General features: G+C 46.0%; 1 protein-coding gene across 14 annotated transcripts in view; it reads right to left on the reverse strand.

Annotated features, from left to right (window-relative positions):
• DTNB (dystrobrevin beta) overlaps positions 1-13,146 on the reverse strand; it is a 218,168-nt gene that overhangs the window by 77,542 nt on the left and 127,480 nt on the right. For 13 of the 14 annotated variants that reach the window (XM_074861192.1, XM_074861191.1, XM_074861189.1 and 10 more), the window contains one exon: positions 5,639-5,726. In XM_074861192.1, the coding sequence (XP_074717293.1) occupies positions 5,639-5,726 (88 nt within the window). Of the gene's footprint in view, positions 1-5,638; positions 5,727-13,146 lie in introns of those variants that run through there. The other variant, XR_012627974.1, reaches the window with a different exon arrangement.

Raw genomic sequence — 13,146 nt, forward strand, 5'->3', positions numbered from 1 at the left:
GCAGGCAGACCAGACCCCGACCTGTGCTTGTCCACCCATCAACTGCCCAGGTGTATCGGCAGAAACTCAGGAGGATCTGGGACTGTGCCAACGGCAGAAAACGGGGAATAAAAGAGCTGAGGTAGAGCAGGTGGGAGAGGAGATGATGGAGGTGTTGGCTTGGAGACAGGGAGGTGTTGTGTAGGACACTCATAACAGAGGGCCTAGGGTTGCTTTATCTCTATGGCTGTACCTACATATATTCACCCAAAATACATGTAATTACCCCTTCCCTTAAGGGGATCGGATTGGTCAGTGGAAGGGATTTTGTAAGGCAGAGCAGGCGAGGGGGCTGGGGACACAGGAGGACATTTTCAGTCCCCGCTTTTATCAAAAAGATGATGCTTGATAGGAAATACCAGATTATTCCTTACCTCAGACTGATAATCTGAACACATCAGCAGAGGGAGACAAACAGATGAAGTTGTGACCTTGAAAGTTGTGATTTAAATGAAGTTTGTCTTGCTTTCCATTAATTTCTTCACTTTACTCATCTAGTCACCTTCTGCTTTTCTCTCTTTTGCTTTCTAGCGAACCACTCTCGCGGAGCCAACCCGCAGTTATTTTAATGCACAGCACTCTACTGTGACCAAACTGGCAGGCCAAGCGTAGCCCTGAGCAACTTAAACTCAATAAAAGGGATTTTGTCTTCTGAAGACTGGCTTGAAGAAAACAAGAGGAGCCCAGTCAGAGCTTGTTTGAGCGAACACAGACCAAGCTGCTGTCTCGCAGCGCGTAACTGCAGCGGTGGCACGTCATCGGCCCCCCCGCACCGCTGAGCTGCTCACATCTATCCAGTGACAAATGATGCATTCTCCCCCCTTCTCCCCCCTCCCCATTTATTTTTCTTCCTTAAGAAGAAACAGACTTGGATTTCAAGAATTAACTCTGAGATCTGCCTCAAATTATTTTGTCCCAGTAAGACTTCAAGCAAAGGCATTTCCCCTAAAAATGTTAATGGAATGTATTTGTATTCATATGGCGAGTGACATTTATTACAGTAACAATCCTGCAGAGGCAGTTCTAACATTTTATCTAATTTGAGAAAAAGCAGAAACTGATGGACCAAGTCAGATCCATTGGAAACAGTTTCCAGCAGTGACCACAGCCAACCACTTCAAGGAAAAGAGTAAGAAACTTTGCATTAGGCTGTTGTAGTATGAACAGGCTGTATCTGGGATCCTCTTCATTTCTAGCAGTTAGAGCATGTTAAAAAATAAAGCACATTACATTGAGAGGTAGGGCTGGAGAAGACATCAAGAAATACTTTTGTTCACATCAATCTCTCTCAAGTATTCCCAGCAGATACTGGTCTGTCTTGGTTTTAAAATCTCCATTGATAAATATTCCGTAACTCTTTTATGGTGGTTTGTTTCCATCCTCCACTTCCATTAAGGTCGAGATTCATAGAAAAATATCAGAGTCTCAGAATCATCTGGGTTGGAAAAGCCCTTGAAGCTCCTCCAGTCCAACCGTGAACCTCACCCTGACCATTCCCAACTCCACCAGATCCCTCAGCGCTGGGTCAACCCGACTCTTCAACCCCTCCAGGGATGGGGACTCCCCCCCTGCCCTGGGCAGCCCATTCCAACGCCCAACAACCCCTTCTGCAAAGAAATACTTCCGAAGAGCCAGTCTGACCCTGCCCTGGCACAGCTTGAGGCCATTCCCTCTTGTCCTATAGGTGGGAAGGGACCTCTGGAGGTTTCTAGTCCATGCACTGCTCAAAGCAGGGCCAATTCCCAGCAGGTTGCTTGAGAACTTGTCTAGCTGAGCTCTAAATGTCTCCAAGAAGGAAGATTCCAGTTCTTCTCCAGACAACCTCTTGAACAATATTTGACCATTATCATGGTGAAAAAGTTTTTCTTGATATAGAGTTGGAATTTCCTTTCTTGCAACCTCTGTTTCTGTTGCTTCTTGACCCTTCACTGTGCAGCTCTGTGGTGGGTCGCCCTTGGCTGGCCGAGAGGTCCCCACGTGTCTGGCTCACCAGGCAGCTGCAGACAGCAGCAAGATCTGCTTTCACTTTCTCTTCTCCCCCCCCCCCCCCCCGCCCCAGCACACCCAGCTCTCTCGGCCTCTCCTTGAACGTCACGTCCTCCAGCCACCAACCATCTCAGTGGTCTCTACAGGGCTCCCTCCAAGACGTCCCACGGCTCTCCTGTGCTGTGGAGCCCCAAACCAGACATGGTCCAGCTGATGTGGCCTCACCAGCTCTGAACAGAGGCAGAAAGTCCCGTCCCTCAGCCAGCGACCCTGCCTCTCCTGGCTATGCTCTTGCCGGGGTGGGCTGCTCCGCCACCGGGGCACGCTCCTCACTCCCGCTTTCAGCAGGAGGCCCGGGTCCTCTTCTGTAAAGTAAAGACTGATGCAAACAACTCACCAGGCTTCTTTGCTACCGTCTTTTCATTCTTGATGACTCTTTTGTACGTCTTGTCCCCAGAAAGTCTCACTGATTCCCTAGATTCCTGCTTTTGATGGTATTGAGTCTTTTTACCACAGACTTCAGCATCCCATGCGAAGTGCTCTTCAAATTCTTTCCCCATCTCTGAATTTCCTGTTAACATTTAACCAGCCGTGTTTATACGATTTCCTTTTCTCTCCATTTGGGCAAGCTCCCCCTTTCCTCAATGCCATCCTTTCCTTGGGATGTCCTCCTTAGCTTGCTCATTGACCCATGAAAAATGTTTTTTGGATGGTTTTGTTTTCTTCTTGGATTTTGACACACAGATTTCCTGAGCTTCTAATATAGGATTTTTAACAGCCTCCAGGCAGCTTACAGGCTTCCTGCTTTTTTGACTGATCCTTTTAGGATTTTTTCTAGTGGTTTCATTTTTACATAGTTCCCTTTCTCGAACACGAGTATCTGCATACGGGATGTACTTGGCGCCTCTCTCCCGCTGTTGAAGTGAAGGGTGTGATGGTTACTGCTGCAGGCCAGCCCGCACAGTCAGCACCATACGAACTCCTCCTGCTGCACCGCTCAGCCCCAAATCCAGGAGCGCATCTTCTTGTGGATTCTCAAACCAGTTGCTCAAAGAAGCACCAATTATTGCATTCCAAAGTGTTTCTGCATCCCCATCTGAAAGGGCGTTGATTTAGTCTCTGTGTGGGCAGCTGAAATCTCCCACAGTTAATTACCTGTCCTAAACCCGCAGCTTGTCTTATCTCACTTAACATTTCCTGATCACTACCACCATCTAATCAGGGGGTCTGTATTTCTTTTCTATTATTAAGAATTTAGAATTTCAACCCACAAGGATTCTGCAGTTCTTCTCTTTTGCTGCGATATTTTTATGCTGCTGCGCTCTATTTCCTTTAGGTACACCCTTGCCTGCACATCCTACTGTACCGTTCCTGTAAAGCTGGCAGCCTGGCCACCATATACTCAATGAGTATCTTTCTTGTACTGGATCTCTGACATGTTTATTATATTGGGGTTTTCATTTGATGTTCCCCATTTTAATTCCATACGGGAAGAAAAAATTGTTCCTCTTTTTTTTCGGCTTTGAATTTCCCAACCTCTAATTTACTCCTGTCTCTTTGTTTTAATGTTACAAGAGGAGAATTAAAAGAAAAGTCTGTGGCTGACAAATCTCAGCTATTCCATTCCCCACAAACAGCGAGCCCTGCAGCCACGACACGCCATCCCAGAGCTCAGCGGGATGTTCCTCCACCAAGTTGCAACGGCCAACTTGGCCATTAGTCACACCAAGTGCTGGCTAGGGAAGGGGGATCTCCTGTTGGCAAGAAATAATTAGAACCTGCTCTGAAGCAGAGCACTTTAAACTCGGATCCCTTCAGAATATGAAAAATATATCCATTCTAGCTGATGAGTATTTCTGGGCTGTGAATAAACAGTGGACGCAGTAAATAACCTTTAGATCCTTGCTGCTCAGCCTCGGTCGCAATGGAAACACACTGTTATTACTCTGGCATCCCTTCCACCATGCTTCAACCCCTGGCAGCACTTTGACATCGACCCCACTGTATGTAACTTATTTGGATGGAAAAAAAGCAGCAATTTATCACAGGTCTTTGAAAAGTCTCAGTTAACTCCAAATGCTGCTTTCTTTACCTCCAAATAAGCTGCTTCATTTTTGACCTCTTTCAGAACTACGAAGTACACAGAAGCAGGTTGAGGTGATTTACAGATTTTTGAACAATCAGGTTCTTTCAGAACCAATACTGTGCCTCTTTAGTTTTCATAATACTCCTTTGTTACTACCACAAAAAGCCAAGTCATGAGTAAGAATCCTTCCACAGTCTGCCAGAGTGAAACTGATGCAGCACTTACTGTCTCAACAACTTTAATTTTATATGAAGATTACATCGAAATCCCCTCCTTTTCCATCTAAACCAGAAAGTTTGCGCTGTATTGCTTTAATATTTCAACACAAACATAGTCCTGAATGACTCCAGAAATGCAAATATACCATTTGACAGAGCTAATGGGAACTGACAGTTAAAAACATTTAAAAAGCATAATTCTTTTTTCTCGAAGTTTTAGAAAAGGGAAATATCTGGTCACATCCATATAACAAAGTCAGATTACTGGCTGAACACACACTGAAGGAAATTTTGAGGAGGCATAAGCCTGCCTGGCTGGAAAGGACTTTATTTATATGACAAATATGTAATGAAAAGGGGAATGAGGACCCTGATGTTGGGACACTTCTCTAGCCAGGCTAACATGTGGCAGGACACACTCTGCCACGGTGGTAAGGTGCTTAGGAGAGGTCATTGCTTCTGCTGGAGGTCATGGAAGACAAGGGCTATATCTGAAAATGGATAATAACAGGTTTTGCAGGAGTGATCGTGTCGAGCAGCAGTGTGGGAGAGACGTTGGCGTGGCCTGTTCCAAGCTGGCACAGGGGGCCAAAGGACATGCTGAAAGAGCCGCCGGGTTTGAGTATGAGCTAAGTCGAGCTGCTTCTAAGCAGATACTCGTCGGCGATGTCGTAAAGCGGCAGCCTCGGTGCGGGGGAGATCCACTGCTGCTCACTGAGGTGGAGATCGTTCCTGCAAACACCGCTTGTGGATTAAACAGCAAAGATTGGGATTTTCCCATCCAGCCAGACTGCAATTATTCTATGGAATTTCAGGAAATTCTTAATTGCCATGCTAGCAATTTTCTCTTCAAGCAGTATTTATTTTTACCAATTCAAAATTGGTTGCGTGTTTCCTTCAGTTTCTTCTATTATAAAAGACTACAAACAAAAAATAGCTTCTCTCTCAGGCTCCTTCCCTCTGGAATAAATATATTCCATAACGTTTGTTCCATGATTTGTTTTCCTCAGGTATCTACATATTTATCTCTTCTCTAGACTAAGTAGGACTAATCTGCTTATTCTCTTGTCTCCTCTGACCTCATTTCTCATAATTTGTGTTGTCGTTTCCCGTTTCCCTGCTCTTCCCCCGCTGCCTGAGAGTGCAGTATTTCTGCTGAAAACGAGGAAAGCATACCGCTCCTTCGCATCAGCTGAATCAACAAAAAACGACAATTTCACGTTGCTATTAGCATTAAGCTACTAATTAAGACTCTGAAAAACACCTTCCATATTCCGCGGTCAGTAAAGAGGGATGAATATTCACTTACTGCATTTCCAGCTTCGGCAGCCAGCCGGGCGGCGTATCTGGCGATCAGCCTGTGCTCCTCGTCCAGCCGGCCGGGGCTGTCCAGGACGCTGCCGGGGAAAAGCCAAAACACCCCGTCAGTATTCACCACCTCTAGATATTATTCATACCAGGGGATGACAGAGAAAAGGATGTATTATTGCAAAGAGACAGAGATGGGAAATAGAAGAGTCACACTGGAAATAATCTAGATCGTACTCATCCCGCTTCCAAAGCGGGGACTGCTCTCAAGACTTTCTGCCTAGTAGTATTTTCTCCAGGATTCACATATTCCAGTTGCAAATGATTAAATTAATTTGTTTTCAACAATTCATAAATACATATCGTTAGGAACAAATGTAATTTGCTTCTCAGGAGCTTTTCTACAAACCCCTTTGGTTTACTCAAGGTAAAAAGGGGCAAATGGTGAAGGGGAAGAGCTTTGTGCTCAGCAGATGACAAGTCTCAAAATCAGGATGATCGCCAGGAGGAAGAGCGGGGGGGAACCACGTTGACCTGAGAAGAACGGACTCTGTCACTGATCAACATCAACGCAAATACAAATAGTACTTTGTAAGTCAGCCTGACTTACACCTGGCTTCCTACCACCTTACAACACCCAAACACACAAAACGTGGTAATTTGAGACTTGGTCCTTCACACCTCAGCTAGCGGAGGGCGAAACAGTGAAAGAGCTGCCTCGCGTTGCCTCACGCCGACAGGCTGTAGCTGTCTTGGAAACGTTGCTGAAAGGGGTATTAAAAAATATTTCCAATACTCATCAGCAACAGCGGCAGCACCATGAGGTGACAGAAGAAAGGAACCTGGAATTTTGAAACAGGAAAAGCAGAGACAGCAAATGGGACAGACCCCCAAGATTAGGAAGTGAAAGGCAGCACCTGGATGTTTCTCACATTTAACATGAGCATCATCCCCTCTGTGCATGTTAATCATTAACATGACTAATCTAGTCTGGTAACCCAGTTAGTGCCTAGAGTGCTGAATCAGTTCCTGCTATTCACAAATAATTGTCTGTTTAACTATAAACACAGAGGGGGACAAACGATCATTTTCAGGTTGTATTAATTGAAACCAGCCAACGTTAAGATCTATTACCAGCTCAGTTTCGGTGGCACAGTGGCCTCGCCACAAAGAATCAGCAGGGGAAAGCCAAGGGAAAGACCAACTCTGTAAGTCAACATCCAACCGAATATTCAATAGCTGCTTGTTGTCCCACTGCTGCACAAAGATTTCTCATCAGTCTCCCTTTAAGAGGGAAGCTGCTGAATTGGTTACATAAACCAAACCAGTATTAACTGACAACCCCCAGGATTACTGGGGAATTGAGCAATGCGTTGCCCTCCTCCTGCCACCCTCGATGTTTCATGGGGATTTGCAGACACCGTGCTGGCTGCCACGAGCAACGCGGCGCCGAACCTGCACGTGCTCCCGGGAAACTCAGGGTGGGGATCACAGGCAGTAGCAAAGGAAAACAGACACATACCCAGTGCTCAGCAAAAGTTGCTTTTAGTCCACTTTACCACTTCACAAGATAACGTATTTCTTTAAGCTCAATTTTGCAGATTTATGTTTACCTTATTCAAAGAACCAAATCTGCATTGAATACATTATGTTTATTTAAAGATGTAGATTCGATTTCTTTTTTGTAACACCAAATTTAACAACTTGATCTCTTTTAAGACTCTGAAAGCCTGCCAGATGATGTGTTTGAGATAGCACAGACACATTGGACTGAACTTCGTAGATGTACGACTACAATTTACACAGATGGGTCTATGATGAATATAAATGGCACTATTATGCGTTTGGCCTCCTGGATTAAAACCTGAGGATATTCAACTAAACAGTGCAAAGGAAGGAGCTGGCAAAAGGTGAGTTAAAACAGTGGGAAAACACATTTAAGATAAGAAAACCAGAGTCTTTACACAAGGCTTGCTGCACTTCTCGCATGACTTCAAGCCAATTCCTTTCCTGACTTTTTTTCTTGAGGGAGAACAATCCTTCCCATCCCATTTTCTGAATTTGATACTGGTTTTGTTTAGCTTTCCTCTGCAATTTTGTCTGTACAAGTTTTTTTCTGCTTTTATAGGGATGTGGATCATCCCATCCCTTCTACCCTTTCCATAACCTGGTATCTCCTAATACCTCTCCCAGCTCCAGGAATCATCACCTCTTCTTATCTAGGTGAATTAGAAAATAGTTATCGACAATTTCTTACTTTCTTGTAACGTAAAAAAAAAAATCCTTTTGTGTTTGTTTTTAGAAATACTTTACAGATGGAAAGGAAGTGGAATTCAAGTACATCTCTTGGCCCTCCTGCGTATTCTTTAATATAAAACAGTTTGAACAAGTTTACCACTACTGCAACCTACAGCTCTGTCGGATTAACAAAGAGGAGGTTAAACACCATCTACAAAATACCACAGAATTCTTCACATAGCTTCACGAAGGAAAGCTCACTTCTTCACAGTTTTAATTTCTGTGGAGACATTGTAAAGGCTTCCTACCCTGAAACCCCCTCCTCGATAGGAGCCCTGGGAGCTCCCTGCCCCTTGGGACAGCGGCAGCACTGCAGGTTGTGACCCTTCCCCTGCCTAAACCTGTCTCATGGGTATCCAGAGCTGTCTGCACAGAAAGTCCCAGAGCCACGGCCAACACACCAGCCACAGGACAGCAGCTCAAGAAGAGCAGGAAAGGTAGAGAAGGGGAAGGATAAGCCTGGCTTAAGCCCAGACCTCAGAAGGGAGGAGAGAATGTGAATCACAGAATCCCAGAATCATCTGGGTTGGAAAAGCCCTTGAAGCTCCTCCAGTCCAACCATGAACCTCACCCTGACCGTTCCCAACTCCACCAGATCCCTCAGCGCTGGGTCAACCCGACTCTTCAACCCCTCCAGGGATGGGGACTCCCCCCCTGCCCTGGGCAGCCCATTCCAACGCCCAACAACCCCTTCTGCAAAGAAATCCTTCCTAAGAGCCAGTCTGACCCTGCCCTGGCGCAGCTTGAGGCCATTCCCTCTTGTCCTGCCGCTGGTTCCTTGGCTCAAGAGACTCATCCCCCTCTCTGCACCCTCCTTTCAGGGAGTTGTAGAGGGCCATGAGGTCTCCCCTCAGCCTCCTCTTCTCCAGACTAAACCCCCCCAGTTCCCTCAGCCGCTCCCCATCACACCTGTGCTCCAGACCCTGCACCAGCTCCGTTGCCCTTCTCTGGACACGCTCGAGTCATTCAATGGCCTTTTTGGAGTGAGGGGCCCAAAACTGAACCCACTTATCGAGGTGGGGCCTCCCCAGTGCCGAGCCCAGGGGTCAGATCCCTTCCCTGTCCCTGCTGGCCACGCTAGTGCTGATATTTGTGAGTGAGAGTTCAGAGATTTTCACAGCAGCAGAATTTTGGAAGGGTAATGTTATATATTTCCTTATCTTAAAAATACTGTGTCGGGTGGTTGGGTCTATTTTGACAAGGTTGTGCTACTTCTACAGCACCGATGAGCCAACCCATGAGCTCACCCCCCGCCTCGTTTGGAGATGCAGGCGATCGCATCGGGGACTCGGGGAGCTGCCACGTGTCAAGGAAACGTCACCCTTGGGAGAGCCCGGCTCTGCTGTCAAGGCACCGAGGCAGAATGGAACTGACGGGAGCCGCAGAACACGAGCCCCCCGAGGGGAGACGGGGAGGCCGAAGGGATGTTGATTTTTAGGTGTTTAGGAAACGTTTGAGACAACGTGATCAACGCACGCAGGAAGCGCAGCTTCCGCGGTCACCGTCATTGGACCCAAACGCGCGTGGGCACCCCGAGGGATGTTCGCAGCCTCTGCCCCCGCTGCTGCGCTGGCAGGAGCATCGGGGCAGTGTGAGGAGCCAGCGAAGGAAATGGAGTTGGCCCAGGACTGGCCTGACAAAACAATAACTTGTTTTCTGCCAGGGCAGCTCCCTGAGCCAGCGCAGCAGGCAGCTGCGTAAACGCGGGAGTTAGCGCCAAGGCGAGGACCGGTGCCCCGGCAGGATGGACGGGGAGGGGGGGAAAGGGGAAAAATCAGCACTTAGGCTGGCCTGAGGCTTTCACAAAACCACGCCCAACAAAACGGGGTCAAATGCAGCCTGGAAAGAGAAAGCTGCGATGCCAGTGCCCTGTTTTCAGATACTAACAAAAGTGATGCTCGGACAACCAAAGCGTTGGCTAGGGATAGGTGATCAGTAAAGGATGTAAGAGAAGATGATACATCGTGGGGGGAGGTTTGGGATCTCAGGCTCCTTCCAAAACTGCTCAGGAATTCATGATGCTGGGAAGTGGCAGAGGACAGCAAAAGAAGACATGGCTTATTCTTCCAGCACTGACCTGAAGGGCCCCATGTCCCACGTGCCAACTGATGGGGAGCTGAGAGTAAGGATCTTGGGGGCAAAATATCTCTAAGAAAATTGACTTTTTCCTTTCATTCTCCTTTAAAACGTGGAGTGCTGCAGATAATTGCAGTTACAGAGAGTCAGGAATTTAAAGGAAACCAAATCAAACCAGCCAAGCAGCTAACCACCCATCCATCCACCTAGGTCAACTGACCAGAAGTAACACACCTAAATCCTGCGGCCAGCTGTCTTCTGCAGGAAATGCAGAATACATCAGACATCAAAATAATGACACTCCAGGCGGGGCTACTTAATTTTTCAGGTAAAAAGCGGAGCTGAAACAGAGGCTTCATGGGGACTGGGGAAAAGCAGGCATGCTGAATGATGTGGGATGTTATTCAGTTATTAAGTTATGAATGTTGAACTTAAGGAATATGTAACAAACAACTGTCCAAGTAATAAAGCACAACTCGTCAGCTCTGCAAGCTTTCTAAGTGCATAGGGTAGAACTTGCTGCACTCTGCAGCTGCCTTTGCCTGCAGCACATCCTTTAGGGTGGGGCTTTTCTATTATTTCTTTGAAAAGCACTTAACCAATTTGGCTTGCTACCACAATAATACAGTAGGTAAAAAAATGAAAAATATATTATTGTAGGATAAATGAAGTCCACTGACCTCTGTTTGCTATATTCCTTATGTAGCTTGGATGGACTTTTTGGTTGGAGGACATCAGTGAATTAAATAATTCTTAATATGATGAAAAATCTCAGGGATTCAGTGAGCCATAGCTTAAAGGCTCTCAAAGCTTGGCTGAAAGATGTGGAAAGATACTGGGCAATAAAGAGCAAAGGTAAGTATACGCAAAAACAGTGACTGGAAGTGGAAGAAAGATAAGTTCAAAGTTGAAGTAGGGCTTTTTTTTTTTTTTTTTTAATAGCACAATTAATCACTGGGACAGACTGTCAATGAAATGAGTGGCTTCTCCATCATGGTCTTCTCTGAAAGCTACATCTTTAGAGAAAGGTATTAGGATCAGCACAGGGATGAAGAGGGGTGATGGTTTTAAACTAAAAGAGCAGTGATTCAGACTAGATTTGAGGCAGAAATTCTTCCCTGTGAGGGTGGTGAGGCCCTGGCACAGGTTGCCCAGAGAAGCTGTGGCTGCCCCCTCCCTGGAAGGGTTCAAGGCCAGGTTGGACGGGGCTTTGGGCAACCTGGGCTAGTGGAAGGTGTCCCTGTCTGGGGGATAGGATAGGATAGGATAGGATAGGATAGGATAGAATAGAATAGAATAGAATAGAATAGAATAGAATAGAATAGAATAGAATAGAATAGAATAGAATAGAATAGAATAGAATAGAATAGAATAGAATAGAATAGAATAGAATAGAATAGAATAGAATAGAATAGAATAGAACAGAACAACAATCATCTGCCTGATCACTCCAGGGCTGACCAAAAGTGAAATACAGCATGCTATTAAGGGCATTGTCCAAATGCCTCTTAAATGTCCAAATTCCTGGACACCGGTGTGAGACGACAGAAGATGCTCTGATGGTCTCTTCTGGTCCCGGGGGCTGTACTGCCCTGACAGAGAGGGGCCGTGCGGAGCGAAGGAGCTGCAGCTCTGTACCTGCCTCCAACACAGCCCAGAGCAGATGCAAACAGGAGAACAGAAGAGAGAAAGCAAGTGATGGTTTATTACAGGAAAAGCTGCCTGTAAGTGAGGTTTACTGTTATCTTAATCAGTCAGAAACAGACTGATTAGGAGTACTCTGGAGTACACTGAGGATCTCTCACAGCCTGCCAGAAGCAGAAAGACTTATATGAGATTTTGGGGGGGGGTGAAGACCAAAAGAAGTGACAACGAAGCACACGTTTGATCAGGCTCTTGTGCTGCCTTGGAAGACACTCCCATGCACAGTGAAACTAGGATTGAAATTATTTTCGTTGTGTTTGGCTCCTTCTAGGAGCACACTGTTCCTCTGGTAACAGTACCAAGTGATTTTTTAAAATTTAAAGACCTAAAGCACCGAGAACCTCTACTCCAACTCGTAGCATGGCAGGTGCAAGCTACATACAGTATTTCAACCTGTCATGTACTCTTCAGGATGTGCCTTTGTATCGCAAAATCCTGTGATTATAGTAATTGAGTGAAGGTGAGTCCGAAATGCCTTGGTTTTTATTGTCTTGTGGACAATATTATGGGCTCTCAGTTCATAGCAGGTGATAGCAGACAAGAGTGATTCACTACAAAGGAAAAAAACCTGACTTTCCCCAGAGATCTAAACAGCCAGAACGCACTCCATCAATACAGCAGTGGAATACAAATTTCTACATGACAGAGTGATGAAATAGGATTCTCAAAATATTATTCAGAGGATGACAACATGGATAGAGCAAGGCCTTTACATATAGCCTGCAGATCACTAAACCTCCTTTTCCTTACCAGCACAGCTCTGGCTCTGTAAAGGCATAATTTAATTAGGTCCAAAAGTGGAATACGGAAAACCTCCCGGCTATGTCCTGTGATGAAATGGGAGAGCTGTGTTTTGGGGCTTTAGGGTAAAATTTCTCTACATAGACACAGACATGAAATATAAATGTGCACAAATACTAAAGCCGAGATAAAAGAAATTAATTCTTCAAAGCATTAACATTTTTTGGAAAGGCACAGAAAGGAACAGTCATATTAAGCAGGTCAAGCTGATGGGATTGAAAGAGCTTGTTTGTTTAGCCCAGGTAACAAAGACAGTGACAGGACAGGGAGTCTGTCTGCGACTGCGTTTGGGGTGGAGAGGTAAAAGCAGCGAGGAGAAAGAACAGTGAGAGTTCTAGGACAATGCTGGCACAAGAACTAATGGGTATCAGCTGGCTGTGAAAAAATTTAAAGTGGAAGAATGTGTAGATCAGTGATGAGCAGCGGCCTCAGGGGTTGGGGTTGGCACTGGTGCTGTTTAACATCTTTGTTAAGGGATCGAGGCACCCTCAGCAAGTTCCCCAACACCACCAAGCTGTGTGGTGCGGTGACACACCGGAGGGAAGGGATGTGCCATCCAGAGGGACACGCATGTGCTGGAGAGGTGGGACGTGCCAACCTCATGGAGTTCAACAAGGCCAAGGGCAAGGT

The sequence above is a fragment of the Strix uralensis genome, chromosome 3 (genome assembly GCF_047716275.1).
Source record: "Strix uralensis isolate ZFMK-TIS-50842 chromosome 3, bStrUra1, whole genome shotgun sequence".
NCBI lineage: Eukaryota > Metazoa > Chordata > Aves > Strigiformes > Strigidae > Strix > Strix uralensis.